General features: G+C 38.6%; 1 protein-coding gene across 2 annotated transcripts in view; it reads left to right on the top strand.

The window, feature by feature from the left end:
• NIPAL2 (NIPA like domain containing 2) overlaps positions 1-16,910 on the top strand; it is a 116,377-nt gene that overhangs the window by 39,103 nt on the left and 60,364 nt on the right. For both annotated transcript variants that reach the window (XM_058275768.2, XM_058275769.1), the window contains one exon: positions 8,466-8,637. In XM_058275768.2, coding sequence (XP_058131751.1) covers positions 8,466-8,637 — 172 coding nt within the window. The remainder of the gene's footprint in view (positions 1-8,465; positions 8,638-16,910) is intronic.

Here is a 16,910-nt window from a genome sequence, read left to right as displayed (position 1 = left end):
CCACGCTGGGGGGAATGCATCACATCTACACGCTGAGTTTGGTTGTGAGAGTGGCCACATTTGAGTAACATGAAGGCTGTCAGGAGGAAACCCCCAGGCACAATGCTACTCTAGGCCTTGTTCTTATTGCAGGTGCATAGGCTCAAAAGTGTAGCCATTAGTATCAAGGGCCCACTGTTGGGCCCTCCTTCCTTCCTGGTTCTTGCCGTTGCACCTGGAGGATTGCCGCTGCTCTCCCAGGGCCCACAACAGTGACCCCCCGGCCAGGAGCCCAGTACCCCCCCCAGCTGTTGTTTTTAATTGTTTCCACTATGAGTATATATAGACATTACCATATACCCTGGGCATATGCCCTGTATAACTCCCTGTCAACCATATATATCCTGTCAATAACATCCCATATCAGTATTCCTCCGCTGCCATTGTTGAACCACTCTGTGATCCAAAACTTCCCGTAAAGTGAATCCCAACATAATGTCAGCTTCAGAAGAGTCTTAGATCACCAAAATTCATATATACAATATACAGTATTTCCCCAGATCCACCATAAAACCTTTTCCCTTCCACAGCAATAATCTATTAACTTATTCATATCATATTTCCTGAAACTGATGTACAGATTCCGAAACTATAGTTTTCAAACAAGGTAACATTTGTGCTTACTATGTGGTCCATACTTTAGGTTGTACAGTTTTCTAAATTTTTTAGTTATCCTATGTTTTGTCTTATGGTTTTCATTATTAGTCTGTCGTCCCCTATATGTTTTTAGTGTAATATTAGCTGTTTTATATTCATCCTCGTGTACTCTCACATAACTCCTCTTTTGCCCCCTTATTTACCTTTGTTCCATCCATTGCACGTCCATTTTCCCCTCCCCTTAGGGCCCACAACGCCTGCCAATCTAATGCCCTGGGAGCCGTCCTTTCTCACGAGAGATACAGTTCTCTCTATTCGACGGCATTAGTCTTCCCCAGGATATGGGTCCACCCCACCCAATGGTAGAACCCACCTTGGCAAAATGAGCCTTCAGCTATTCCCTCTGGAGTCCGTCCCGCATCAGACCATACCCCCTGAGCGTCCTAACCAGGTGACCCTCCTATTTATACTTTGATACGTTTTACTCAACATTTAGTTCTCAACGAACTTCTGGCACTCTCCCATGTTTGTATGTTGCCCCTCCCTCCCACCTATTTCTTGGACCATATTACCCCTCTTCCCATCCCCATCCCCCCTCAAACCCAGAAAACCCCACCCGAAGGTAACCCCTTGCCCCCATTTTGTCCCTTCTTTGTGCTCATACTTACCCCCAGCTCATCACAGATTCCACCCCTGCAGACATTAACTCACATCCTTCCTCCACCCCCCGATTTTCAGTAAGCCACTTTTCCAGACTCTAGCTCTCTGAGGCAGTTAACTTATTTCATATCATTGAGGTCATATAGTATTTGTCCTTCAATGCCTGGGTTGCTTCACTTAACATAAGATTCTCAAGGTTCATCCATGTTATCACATGCGATTGTAGTGTATTGGTTCTTACAGCTGAGTAGTATTCCATTGTGTGTATATACCACATTTTATTGATCCACTCATCTGTTGATGGACTTTTGGATTGATTCCAACTTTTGGCGATGGTGAACAATGCTGCTATGAACATTGGTGTACATATATCGGTTTGTGTCCTTGTTTTCAGATCTGATGGGTATATACCCAGCAGTGGTATTGCTGGGTCATATGGCAAATCTATGGATAATTTTTTGAGAAACTGCCAAACTGTCCTCCAGAATGGTTGGATCCTTCTGCATTCCCACCAGCAATGGATGAGTGTTCCCCTTTCTTCACATCCTCTCCAGCATTTGTATTCTACTGTTTTTTTCATGGCTGCCAATCTTATGGGAGTAAGATGGTATCTCATTGTAGTTTTGATTTGCATTTCCCTGATAGCTAGGGATTTGGAGCATTTTTTCATGTGCTTTTTAGCCATTTGTATTTCTTCTTTGGAGAAGTGTCTGTTTAAATCTTTTTCCCATTTTTTAAATGGGTTGTTTATCTTTTTCTTTTCGAGATATATGAGTTCTTTATATATGCAAGTTATAAGTCTCTTATCAGATATATGGTTGCCAAATATTTTCTCCCATTGTGTGGGTTCCCTTTTTACTTTCTTGACAAACTCCTTTGAGGTGCAGAAGGCTTTAATTTTGAGGTAGTCCCATTTATCTATTTGTTCTTTTGCTGCTCGTGCTTTTGGTGTGATATTCATGAAGCCATTTCCTATTACAAGGTCCTGTAGATGTTTCCCTACACTGCTTTCTAAGGTCTTTATGGTCTTGGCTCTTATATTTAGGTCTTTGATCCATCTAGAGTTGATCTTTGTATAAGGTGTGAGATGGTAATCCTCTTTCATTCTTCTACATATGGCTATCCAGTTCTCCAGGCACCATTTGTTGAATAGGCCATTCTCTCCCAGTTGAGAGGGTTTGGTGGCTTTATCGAATATTATATGGCTATATACATGAGGTTCTATATCTGAACTTTCAATTCGATTCCATTGGTCTGTGTGTCTCTCCTTATGCCAGTACCATGCTGTTTTCACTACTGTAGCTTTGTAGTATGTTTTGAAGTCAGGAAGTGTGATTCCTCCTATTTCGTTTTTCTTTTTCAATATGAATTTGGCTATTCGGGGCCTCTTTTTATTCCAAATAAATTTCATAGTTAGTTTTTCTAGTTCCTTAAAGAAGGCTGTGTTGATTTTTATTGGGATTGCATTGAATGTGTAGATCAGTTTTGGTAGGATAGACATCTTAATAATATTCAGTCTTCCTATCCATGAACAGGGAATATTCTTCCATTTATTTAGGTCTTCTTTGATTTCCTTGAACAATCTTGTATAGTTCTCGATGTATAAGTTTTTTACCTCTTTATTTAAATTTATTCCTAAGTATTTGATTTTTTTATTTACTATTGTGAATGGTATTTGTTTCTTGATTTCCTCCTGATCTTGCTCATTATTGGTGTATAGAAATGCTACTGATTTTTGCACATTGATCTTATAACCTGCGACTTTGCTAAACTCATTTATGAGTTCTAGGAGCTTTGTTGAAGATCTCTCAGGGTTTTCTATATATAGGATCATGTCATCTGCAAATAATGAAATTTTGACTTCTTCCCTTCCAATTTGAATGCCTTTTATATCTGGTTCTTGTCTCAGTGCTCGAGCCAGTACTTCCAAGACAATGTTAAATAGGAGCGGAGACAATGGGCATCCTTGTCTTGTTCCTGATTTTAGAGGGAAGGATTTCAGGACTTCGCCATTGTAAACAATGTTGGCTTTAGGTTTTTCATATATACTCTTTATCATGTTCAAAAAGTTTCCTTGTATTCCGATCTTTTGGAGTGTTTTTATCAGGAAGGGGTGCTGTATTTTGTCAAATGCCTTTTCTGCATCTATAGATATAATCATGTGGTTTTTTTCTCTCAATCTGTTTATATGGTGTATTACATTGATTGATTTTCTTATGTTGACCCATCCTTGCATACCTGGGATAAATCCCACTTGGTCATGGTGTATAATTCGTTTAATGTGTTGTTGAATACGATTAGCAAGTATTTTGTTAAGTATTTTTGCGTCTAGGTTCATTAGAGAAATTGGTCTGTAATTTTCCTTTCTTGTGGTGTCTTTGTTTGGCTTTGGTACTAGGGTAATGTTGGCATCATAGAAGGAATTAGGCAGTGTTCCTTCTGTTTCGATTTTTTGGAATAGTTTCAACAGGATTGGTGTTAGTTCTTTCCAGAATGTTTTGTAGAATTCACCTGTGAAGCCGTCTGGCCCTGGGCTCTTCTTAGTTGGGAGATTTTTAATGACTGATTCTATCTCTTTGCTTGTGATTGGTTTGTTAAGATCATCAATTTCTTCTTTCATCAGTATGGGCTGCTTATGTATTTCTAGGAATTTGTCCATTTCCTCTAAATTGTCATTTTTGTTGGAATATAGTTTTTCAAAGTATCCTCTTATGATAGTCTTTATTTCTGTGGGGTCAGTGGTGATATCACCTTTCTCATTTCTTATTTTGTGTATTTGCATCTTTTCTCTTTTTTTCTTTGTTAGTCTCGCTAAAGGTTTGTCAATTTTGTTGATCTTCTCAAAAAACCAGCTCTTGGTCTTGTTTATTTTTTCAAGTGCTTTCTTATTTTCTATTTCATTTAGTTCTGCTCTTATCTTTGTTATTTCCTTCCTTCTTCTTCCTGTTGGGTTACTTTGTTGTTGTTTTTCTAATTCCTTCAAATGTGCAGTTAATTCTTCAATTTCTGCTCTTTCTTCTTTTTTGATATATGAATTTATGGCTATAAATTTCCCTCTCAGTACCGCTTTTGCTGCATCCCATAAATTTTGGTATGTTGTGTTATCATTATCATTTGTTTCAAGGTAGTCATTGATTTCTTTTGAGATTTCCTCTTTGACCCACTGTTTTTCTAAGAGTGTGCTGTTTAATTTCCAAATTGTCGTGTGAAGTCTGGGTCTCTGTCCCTTGCAAATTTCCAGCTTGACTCCACTGTGGTCAGAGATATTGTTTTGTATGATTTCGATCTTTCTGAATTCATTAAGCCTTTCTTTGTGGCCTAGCATATGGTCAATCTTGGAGAATGTTCCATGTGCGCTTGAGAAAAATGTATATCCTGCTGTGTTTGGGTGTAATGATCTATATATGTCTATTAGATCCAGCTCTTCTAATATACTGTTCAAATGTTTTGTTTCTTTAGTGATTCTCTTTTGAGATGTTCTGTCCAGAGTTGATAGTGGTGTATTAAAATCCCCCACTATAATTGTAGATGCATCTATTCTTTCACTTAGTTTTTCCAGCGTTTGCCTCACATATTTAGAGGCGCCCTTGTTAGGAGCATAAATATTTATGATTGTTCGATCTTCTTGACAAATTGTCCCTTTCACTAAAATATAGTATCCTTCTTTGTCTCTCACAATTGTTTCGCATTTAAAGTCTATTTTGTCTGATATTAATATAGCTACTCCTGCCTTTTTTTTGGTTGTTGTTTGCTTGTATGATTGTTTTCCAGCCATTCACTTTCAACCTCCATGAGTCTCTGGGTCTAAGATGTGTCTCTTGTAGGCAGCATATAGATGGGTCGTATTTCCTTATCCAGTGTCCCAGTCTGAATCTTTTGATAGGTGAGTTTAATCTGTTGACATTCAGTGTTATTACGTTTAGAGAGTTATTTATGGTAGCCATATTTTGGTTGGATTTGTGTTTGTTATATTTTGTTTGTATTATTTTATTTTCCCCTTCTATTTTTGTCTTTCTTGTTGCTTTTACACTCTCCTCCATCTCTGACTGTCCTGTTTTTTCCTTTCTTCCTGCAGAATTCCCTTAAGAATTTCTTGAAGGGGAGGTTTCTTGTTGATATACTCTTTCAGTTTCTGTTTATCTGTGAATATTTTGAACTCTCCATCATTTTTGAATGCTAGTTTAGCTGGATAGAGTATTCTTGGTTGGAGATTTTTTTCCTTTAGTACCTTGACTATATCATACCACTGCCTTCTTGCCTCCATCGTTTCAGATGAGAAATCAGCACTTAATGTTATGGAGTTTCCCTTGTATGTGATGGTTTTCTTTTCTCTTGCTGCTTTTAGAATTTTTTCTTTGTCTTGAGCATTGGATAATTTGACAAGTATATGTCTTGGGGTGGGCCTGTTGGGGTTTATGACCAGTGGAGTGCGCTATGCTTCTTGGATATGTACATCTGTCTCTTTCAGTAGATTTGGGAAGTTTTCATTCATTATTTCCTGCAACACTCCTTCTGACCCCTTTCCCTTCTCTTCTCCTTCTGGAATGCCTATAATACGTATGTTTGAGCGTTTTGCATTATCATTCAGGTCCCTAAGTCCTATCTGGATTTTTTCTACCTTTTTATTGACCACTTCTACTATCTGTTTGATTTCCAATGCACTGTCTTCCATATCACTAATTCTCTGCTCTGCCTCTTCTAGTCTGCTGATATTTGCTGCAAGTGTATTTTTGATTTCTTGAATTGTGGTGTTCATTTCCATCATATCTGTTATTTTTTTGCGCATGTCTGCAATTTCCCCTCCAAGTGTTGTCTTCACGCTGTTAACCTCTTTCATTACTTCATCAAATTTGTCGGTGATAAATGTTCTGAGATCTTTCATTGCTTGTGCGAAGTCCTGCCCCCCTTCCTGATTTTCAGTTTGTTGATTGGATTCAGCCATGTTTTCCTGATTACTGGTTTGGTTTGTAGATTTTTGTTGCTGTCTTGTCAACATTTTTTCTTGACGGGTTTAATCAGTTCCTTAGCTTCTTTGTCTAGTCTTGGAGATTAATTAGCTGTTGTTTTTGCGTAAGTGTTATATCTTCTCTTTGTCACTTTGTTCTTCTTATTCCAATTTCTTATTGCTAGTTAAGCTCACTTTAAAGGAAAGTATTAGTGCTGGGGAAAGACAATTGTGTAAGGAAGGAAAAAGTGTGAAGTAGTATTGGTGATATATGTTTACAAAGCAACAATATGAGTTCTGGGAGGATGGAGGTTAGATCATGTAAATTGTGTAGAGTTATAGTAGTAGGAAAGTACCTATAATGAGGTAGACGACTGAATATGGGAGGAATGTGGTACGTACTAAGAGGCTATTGTTTTCGTGAGAGAGGGAAAGAGAAAAGAAAGGTAATAGTTTCAGGGACGAATACCAGATGGAAAACTAAACAAAGGTATTAGAAATTAAGAGTTAGACACTTTGTGGATCAAAGAAAGGGAGATGGAATATAGGAGAGATAGCAGATGGTGGAGGATATCAAGTTGTAGGGGAAAGGGGATAGTGTAGATAGGCTAAATCTATTCACAGAGAAATGAGGCAGTGGAGGGTGAGGAAACCCAGCAAATGTGAGGTATTTCCTGTAGGACTTATTGTATTGTTAAGGTAAAATAGTATAAGAAGAATATTGGGGACAAGAAAGAGAGGATTGAAAAAAAAAAAAGAACAACAAGAACAACAACAAAAAATAAAAATAAAAAATAAAAAATAAAAAAATAAAAAAAAAGAAAACAAAGAACAGAAACCCCGCCGCCAGGCTCGGCTGGGCTCAGCTGGGCTCCGGTCCCCCGCCCGCCACCCGCCGCGTCTCGGCTGGGCTCGGCTGGGCTCGGCTTTCCCGCCCGCCGCCCGGCGCGGCGTGGCTGGGCTCGGCCCCCCCGCCCGCCGCGGCTCAGCCGGGCTCGGCCGGACTCGGCTTCCCCGCCCACCGCCCGCCGCCACGGCGCAGCGCGGCTCAGCTCTCCCGCCCGTCGCCCGCCGCGGCACGGCTAGGCTCGGCTGGGCTTGTCTCCTTCGCCCGCCGCCCGCCACGGCACAGCGCGGCTCGGCTCTCCCGCCCGCCACCCGCCGCAGTGCTAGCTGCCTCGGCTCCGCCTACCCAAGGAGGGAGTCCTCCACACGTAGCTGGGATCTCCGTGTATATTTCACAGATGGATCCTCTCTGTTACCTTCCCTCCAAATCGATGTCCAGACACCTCCGGACCAGGAAAAATCCCGAAACAGCCGGTCCCAAAGAGTCTCCGACGCCTCCCAGCCGATTCCCCCCAGGAGCTAGTAACCGGGAAGTTCACTCAGCCGCCATCTTGCCTCCCCCTCCTGAAAAAATCCTGAAAAAGCCTGGTCCCGGAGAACCTCCAGCGGTGCCCAGCTGCCTCTTCCCAGGAGAGACGGCAAGGCAAGCGCACTCAGCCACCATCTTGCCGGAAGTCCCTATACCTAGTTCTTAAAGTGTCATGATGATACTTATTTTATAGAGCTGGAATGAGAATTCACCAACACATGTTTGTAAAAAGGTCTTTCAAACCACAAAAGGCTATATAAATGTAAATTCTTTCCACTGTTAATATGCTTGGAACTGGGAAGCGGACTTGGCCCAGTGGTTAGGGCGTCTGTCTACCACATGGGAAGTCCGCGGTTCAAACCCCAGGCCTCCTTGACCCGTGTGGAGCTGGCCCACGTGCAGTGCTGATGCGCGCAAGGAGTGCCCTGTCACGCAGAGGTGTCCCCCGCAAGGATTGCGCCCCATAAGGAGAGCCGCCCAGCGCAAAAGAAAGTGCAGCCTGCCCAGGAATGGCACTGCACACACGGAGAGCTGACACAGCAAGATGAGGCAACAAAAAGAAACACAGATTCCCATGCCACTGACAACAACAGAAGCGGACAAAGAAGAACACACAGCAAATAGACACACAGAACAGACAACTGGGGCAGGGGAAGGGGAGAGAAATAAATAAATAAATCTTTTTTTTTTTTTTAATATACTTGGACCTGACATGAAACCACAATAATTGCTCTGTAATACTCTGAAATAAAGTTAAAGCCATGATACAAATTTAAAGGAATAAAAATTTTAAGGCAAGTTTTAATTGGGTAGAAATGTTTTCTTATTTACATTCTGATTTGCTTCCAGAAATATTCTCATCTGCAGTTGGCACACCAAGAGCACCCCAGACCATATTACAAGAGCATTTTGTGGTGGGGTGGAATCCTGCTGATGGCCATGGGAGAAACTGGAAACTTTGCAGCCTATGGATTTGCCCCCATTACGCTCATCGCTCCGTTGGGTTGTATGTCTGTTACAGGTGAGCCATTTTTCTGTGTTTTGACATGATGAAAAACACACAGCTGAAACAACACATGCACAAAAGAAGAGAGTCTGTTCCCTGTTGCCTTAGCATGTGAACTTGGAATAATTTTTACTACTAATTTCAGTTATCTACCGTCATGCTGCCATGGAGAAACCATGGAGAAACTTGCATTTTATAGCTGTAACTCTGTGTTTAAAAGCCAAATTCCCAGTGTCTGAGTCATAATAAATCAACAGTGACAGCAAATGCTATCCTACGCTTTTAATCATTAATGAAAATTGTCTAAAAGCACTTGTAGTACAATGTTATGTTTTAATCATACACTGACATTAAATGTAGCTGGAGTCTTGGATGCCTAATCTTGACTCCATAGTCTATCATCTCTTTTATATTAAGAATTAAATATTGATTATTCCACATTACTCTAAGAATATGTAATTTTATAGTAATATCATAATTATCAGCTTAAAACTTTATATAATTTGCTAAACACATTTAGAAAAGAGAAACTAAAATGTTTTTAAAGCTTAAAAAAGAACAAAAATCACTGCTAAAAAGGAGAACAAATTCTCTAAGCCCTGTTAAATTAATAAAAGCTTTTTAAGTTTTACTCTTTACCTGCTGCTATGGAAACAGCATGTTTCTAAGTTTCTGTGAATTTAGATTCTCTGTTGAAATAGAAATAAGTTGATAGTTATTGTGTGTTAACAACTAGATCAAGCATAACATGTACCACATATCCCAATTTTAATATTTCTCCTGAAAAAAATTTATATGACATTCTAAAGAAAGCAAGGCATAAGTTGGAATAATATGGATTCAAAAGAATTTCACTTTATTTTTAACATAGCTTCCCCATTTATCTAAAATAATTTATGAGGTAGTATAACAGAATATATAGCAACAAGCACTTTTTAGCTTTCTAGAAATTGTTTAGTTAGAATCACCCTGAATAGGCACACAATTTATGTAATCATTTACCATCTTAAATTCTGATAAACTGAGCAAATTGGTTCTCTTAGTCTGCTACTTACTGCTTATAATATGTAACATATACATGGACATTTTAGATGCATTTTTCCTTTCTCAAAATCTGAGAAATAACAGATTTAAAAATCTAGTTATATTGTCATCTTGGAGCCGCTATAGACTCCAGTTATTCTGAAAATGTTAATTTTTCTGCATAATGACTATACATTTAGAGATGAGTTTTAGTTTTGTTTCTTATCTGCTTTATACTCAATTTCCATGAAATAGCCAAAGAAAATGAGATACCCAAGGAAGATGGAGTGTACCACATTGTATTGAAATTCTCCGTTTATGTCCAGTTAGCTCACATAAAGGGGGATATGGCTCGATATGTTGTAAAGATCAGAGATTCGACAGAAATGAAATATAGCCAGGCCTCTTGAGACCAGGACTGAGAATTTGGGAGTTGCCGTTGATTAAGGGTCAGAAGTGATACCCTTGCAGGCCTTCAGTGGAGGCTTGGCGTGACTTATTCAAAGCTCTCACTAGTCAGCAGAAGTTTACGATGTCCACCCTTGCCCTAGAAAGAGTGTCCTGTCCTGCCTAAGTGCCTGGGGGTGGGGGTGGGGGTGGGGGCGGCCAATGACCTTCTTCAACCTTTGAGCCCCTCACCTTGACAGATGGGTGCTTTTGTTTTTGCTACAGATTTTCTTTGTATATTGTCTTAGCCCCAATTAATTTAAAATTCAGAACATTTTTATCTTAAAGAAGTGCACTCAAATACAAACCATTTCCTACTTTGCAATTTTCACAAGCAGTGGCATATACTCATACATTCCTGCAGCACTACCTGAATGCGAGGTTATTATAAACTGTCGTGGTGGGTAAAAAACTGCTGGAGTTCGAGGCTTCTCCCCAGAACATTGCCCTGAGATCCCTTATAAAGATTCCAGAAACCCTAGAAAACTTGAAGTAATGGGAAGTATTTTCAGAACAGGTGTATTTTACAGCTGTGTCTACAGATGAGATGGAAGAGTTCTACACTTTTCTATGCTAGAACTTTTTTCCCCCTTATTATTGTTTGGAATTATTAATAAAAATCTAACTTCCCTTGAATATAAAAAATAATTTCTGTTGCAGTGTTGCACATGAGATTGCATATTCTTTTTCAGTTTTTCTTCAATCTTGTGTATTGTTTTTTTTTTTTCAAATTAAAAAGAAACTTAAAATCCAGAAAGCTTAAAAAACTTTAACCCATAAATCCAAATGAGGGATACTTTCTTCACCCTTCTTCCCTTTCATTAGGTGTCTGGGCTCATGCACATGTATTTCTTTCCAGAAATGAGGTGATAGATACATGGGTAAACTTGGGTACCAGTCTTACTACATATAAGGTTGCTAATATGTTAGACCTATTGTTTCAGCTTATGTAATCTAAATTCCTGCTCCTTTTGCACAGTTCAATTGAACAGACTGATGTTTTTTAAAACTGGTATGTCAGAAGCACTTGGGAAGCATAGTGGGGCATTTGCACTCTTCCCAAGTTTCCCCACCTTGAACCGTCTCTCTTTCTATCCTTTCTTTCCCTTTCTGTCTGCCCTGCTCTCCCTCGCTAACATGCGCACACTGAGGCAGCACTTCCCAAACACTAGTTCCACAGGTGGCTTCACGATGGGCATTCTAAGAAACACGATGTTTGTGCAACTTTCCCTCTACTTGCTCTGGGTTCTTAGCATTTTTGTTTTCTTGCTAATTAACTACAAAGTGGCCAAATGGCAGGTTTCTTGTAGGTCTAAATGCAATCTGAGAGCATGTTTTCTGGGAGACTGTTATTACACCAAAAGACCACTAAAAAGAAATAATTTGGATATATTGTGTGGAGTTCATTTTAATATTTTGAGCTACAGCAATCCTTCATGTCTCGGGTAAACTCCTTCTTTCTGGGCTTCTAGACTTGGTTAAATGGGCTTATTCTCTGCTTCCTTAGCCTCTTACACGGGTCCCCCTCTCATATATATGGTGCCTTCTAGTGAATTAGAAAAAAGCAGCCCTTTCTCACGGTGCTCTATTTCTGTCTGTCTGCAAAGTATTATAACACACTGATTTTATCAGAGCAAGACACACTGGTGCCATCTGTCAGAAAATTGAAGAAATATAGAGATGGACAAGTTCTGTGATGTGGGTGGTGTCTCATTGAAGGTGATCTCTTAGTGCAATGCACAACCTACCCAACTGCACACCATGGCCCTGAACCTATACTCCCCTTCAGCAACTTGTTTAATGTCCGTCCTCACATTTAACTGAGATCAGGAGACTGGGGACCATGTGCGTTTTGGTGCTATTAACTGTTCTCTCCAGGAGACTATGACACAGGAAACTCATGCAATATGGCCTCGTAGAACTGGTTTGAATTTGAATTTTAATAAAATGAGAAAAGATATTCTAGGATGTTCTGTGATGATGGAAGAACAAAACTCTTGCTTAAAAGATTTCAATTCTTGGGGAGTGAGTATAGCTCAGTGGTTGAATGCCTGCTTCCCGTGTACAAGGTACCGGGTTCAATCTCCAATTCCTACTTAAAAAAAAAAATTCAGTTCTTGATGAAGCATGATAGTTAAATATTTCATTACTAGGGAGTCTTGTGACTATTTACTCTTGTGAATACTAAAAGTTTTATAAGCCTGTCCTTTGGGGATTGAGTTATACTACTTGTACATCTTGCATTTAATGTTTTCTTTTGTTCTTTTCATTCCTTACTGCTAACTATGTTATGATTAAGAATTTAAAGATGATTAAAATGAATGATTTTATCAACAGTCCAAAGATGTGTAGCACATGAAATTAAGGGATTCCATAGTAGATTGACTCAGTATTAAATAAAATTGCCCAGGGGATAGCAACAGAGTAGGGTACAGAGGGATTCCTTGCAGGAGCAGGAAGGAAGAGAGAAATAGAACATGATGGAAGCATCGATGGTAATTTTCAGTTCTATCCCTCTAAGTATATTGATTTAAAGTAATAAGAAGAGATTTTAGATAATATATCACTCCTTTACATGTTAATATCAGGTAATACTTTCAATGAGGTAGTTAAAGTAAGAGACATATTGAATGAGCAACCACTATATCAGGTACTATAAGAAATATATAGGGAAGCAGATGTGGCTCAAACAATTGGGCTATCATCTACCATATGGGAGGTACAGGGTTCGATTCCCAGGGCCTCCTGATGAAGGCAAGCTGGCCTGCGCAGCAAGTTGGCCATAGTGGAGAGCTGGTGCAGCAAGATGATGTAACAAAAAGAGATACAGAGGAAAGACAATAAGAGATACAGCAGACCTCTGTATCTCTGTCTGTATCTCAGGGAGCTGAGGTGGCACAAGAGATTGAGTACCTCTCTCCTACTCCAGAAGGTCCCAGAGTCAGTTCCCAGTGCCACCTAAAGAGAAGACAAGCAGACACAGAAGAATGCATAGCAAATGGACACAGAGAGCAGACAATCAGAGGTGGGGGGAGAAATAAATAAATAAATCTTAAAAAAAAGAGAGAAATGTGTAAACTTCTTACCTTATTTAATTATTGCCCAGCTAAATAGATGTGAATAATAAATAGATTGTTTAAGATTAACTACACGAGATTAAATACTTGGAATTTTAGGTGGAAAGATAAAATTTTGCTCTAAAAAAATTTCCTAAGAGAAGTAGACATCCCATTACTGGGCTAATTTTGATTAAGTTTGGAGAACTAATTGCATCAAGATTAGGAGAGGATGAGATGTATGAGCAATAAGTCTCTTCCATCTTTCATTTTCCCTAAAATAAGCTGACTTTTGCTTGAATATAATTCAGGATGTGGAATATGTGTTGTTCTGCGTATTTCTGTTGTGCTGCTCTGAAGCCGTAAGCTGCAATGTGTCTGTAATTCATTAGACGATGGTCATAGCAGAGCCCGAAAGCCCTGGTTTCTGGAATTCCAAAGAAGTCGTCTCAAGCAGAAACGTTTGTCTCCAAGACTTTTATTAGAAACAAATGAAAGCAAACACAAACAGACCGATGAGCGAGTGACCTGAACGTTACACAAACCTAGATGCTGCTAATTCTCTCCCGTCCTCTGAGAGCAGTGTGCCAAGAAATCAGCCTGGATGAAATCTCTGGAACTCTAAAACCTCACCAGATGCTTGTTAGAGTGGCACTCTATATGGACATTTATTTTAATGTTTGAAATATGCAGAAAATATCCCTTTTCTCAGTGACTCACTGAGTTGTCTGCTTTAGCACATCTGTCCACAAACCAGTCCAAATAAAATGTCTAGAATAAAACTCATACATTTTAGTTTGTTTGCTTATACACTCTCAGCAGAAAGCATTCTTAAAACCTAAATGCTTTAGTCGAGATATCTTTTTTCCAACCATCCTTATTTTTTGAAAATGCCATTAAATATTTCTGGAGAAATTGCTATTGATAAAGTTATATGCTATTAAATTTATAACACAGTCTGTCAATGGTAGTTTTTTTCACATTTTTGGAGTCTTTTTGAGGTTAATCATGAAAGTGTATGTACAAAAAAAATATATAGAAAAGAAAGGGTTATGACTCTTAATCTACATAAATTTCCTTATTTGAAATTATGCAAATTACCTGTGAACAATTGTAGTATATCTTCATTTTCTTCAGTAAATGACAATAACATTTTTTTCCCCATCAACATGAATTACTTAACACTTTTATTCCTTCCAACATGGATGGTAGGACAATTTTTCTACCTGTAAGATGACATTTTTCAAATTGTCACATCTTCAAATCTTCAGATCCTAACTCTATGGAAGACATTATAATTGACACAATTTTTCCTAAAATTCTACAAGCAGCGGGGAATGATAATTATAGAACAGTACATCAATACGTTAGAGTCAATTGAGCCTGTAAGCATGCTCATTGTGTCCATGTGTTTGAAGTTTGATTATGACTGACATGAAAGTGTTTCTGTGGTTTTCTTTTTAGCAGTACAATAAAGTTGCCATTATAAGTGGTCAGAAACCACAAGCCAGATATTTACATGTGAGGGTCTATTTGAAGCATTATTATATAAATATGTTCTTTTTATGTCATTTTTTTTTTCAGAAAAGAGTTTTCTTTACTGCTTTGTCTTCTACTTTCCTATATTATAAACATACACTCTGGTGTCTCTTCAGATCATAGAGGTTAAACAAGAAAGTTAACATCCAGGAAATGAAAATTAATGAAATTTTCATTTGTGGAAGTTTACAAGCTGGTGGCTTGTAGACCAAATCCAGCCACTGTTGTGTTTTGTTTGGCCCACTAACACTTTTAAAGAATATGAATTAATTTCCATGTTTAAAAATTGAGACCATGTCACACAAAAATCTGGATTTGTGTCTTCTTTTATAGAATCAGATCAATAGCCCAGGTCTTGGGTTCTCCAGCTGACATCAGGCTCACCTCACCTCATTGTCACAGCCCATAGCCCCTCACCACCATGGCTGCACGCCCTCCTCACCACAGCCCACCACCCTTACCACCATAGCCCACCGCCCTCTTGGCCACAATCCACTGCCCCTCAGTTTTTCCTCTTTGAAGGATTACCTAACTGGCACCTGTGGTCACTTGAGTTTGTGGCCTGTAGACAAAACTCTTCTCTTTCCAGCTGAATCAGATAAGACTATCAAATTCGTAATCAACATTTGAGTAAAGTATGGTTGATTGTTTTAACTTTTTTCCTGAAAAGGCACTTATTAATTAAGCACCAAGATCAGTGAGCACCCTCTGTATGGACTAGTGACTGTGAACACTCTGCGTACACCAGTGTCCTGTGAAGGACAGAATGGAGAAGCATTTATGACCCTCTGCCCAAATATGCCTCAAGCCAAAACTGCACACAAAACTGTGAACTCTTAGGTAAACACTCAGTAATAACTCCAGTTTAATCACACCTAGTACAAATTATTCAGTTTACAGACGTGTTCTATTTTAAGACTTTTTAAGCTTTGGAACTTGAAATGTTCCTTCTAGTTTTTGTTTCTGTTTCTGTTTTTGTTTTTGTTTGAGGTACTGGGGTAGGGATTGAACCTGAGACCTCATATATGGGAAGCTGACGCTAAACTCCTGAGCCACACTGGCTCCCCGAGTTGGTTTTTTCGTTGGTTTACTTTTTGTTTTGTTTTTTGTTTGTTTGTTTGCTTTTAGAAGGCATTGGAGACCAAACCTGGGCCCTCCCATGTGGGAAGCAAGCGCTCAACCGCATGAGCCACATCTGCTCCCTAGCTCTTTATTTTTTAATATTAAAATTTACCGTAATAAAAAATAGGGTATAATAGTTTTTTCCCTCTCTCTGTCTGTTTATTAGGCAGTGAGTGTTGTTACAGCAACTACTTAGAGAGGTTTTGACAGATATCTGATTACAAAGATATATGGGAACAGTTCAGTTTATGTATTTTTTTTCATTTTTACAAAAATTTAGTACTGTATTTAGAAGTCATGTTATTAGCTGTTGCTAAGATACTTCTTTTTTGCTCAACACAGCTCTCATTTTAACCATATTTTCCAAGAAAAATGAATTTGCAAGTAAAAGTATTTTAGTAGGATTTTTTATTACTTTTTACTAAATAAGTAAAACAAAAAATCTTCTTGTTTTCTTATCTTAAAATTTTATAGGAAAACTCATGTTCTCTTAAATTGGAAGAAATTATGTCATTGAATGAGTGTGGAAGTGCATTAAACTTCTAAATTCTTTAAGTAGGAAGTAAAAATAGCATATTTGTATTCATAAAACTCTGATAACTACTTTATAGCAGTTGATATAATTTGATACATATAGTACAATTCAAGTTTATTATTACCAATCACATCCTTTTTACTTTTAGCAACGAAATTATCTCCCACATAACATCTTTCCTTCTTGCTTCTGAAAGTGAAATATTTGTGAAACTGTGCCTGAGCAACGAGAAGAGAAGGAATATGATGCACTTCCTTAAGGAGAGGCAATGGAGTGTAGCATACTAGAAAGAGCTCTGGACTGGGAATAAGGAAATATGGGTGCTGGTACAACTCAGCTGTAATATAAACCTTTATTAGAGGAATGGATCAATGTATAAACAACCTCTTTGGACCTCACTTTCCCAGTTACAAAGTTTAGGACCCTGAATAGATTATTTTATGTCTCTTAGCTCTAAAATGTCCTCATTCCATTTAAACAATATCTTCTTTCTTATTGGAACTTTTTCTGCAAAATGGTCATCTCAGAGATATTATCATGGAATGCATCTGATATGTGTTAAGGTA

This window comes from Dasypus novemcinctus, chromosome 14 (assembly GCF_030445035.2).
Source record: "Dasypus novemcinctus isolate mDasNov1 chromosome 14, mDasNov1.1.hap2, whole genome shotgun sequence".
NCBI classification, from domain to species: Eukaryota; Metazoa; Chordata; class Mammalia; order Cingulata; family Dasypodidae; genus Dasypus; species Dasypus novemcinctus.
Note: the sequence above shows the minus strand (reverse complement) of the source record. Positions and strands in the feature narration are given on the sequence as shown.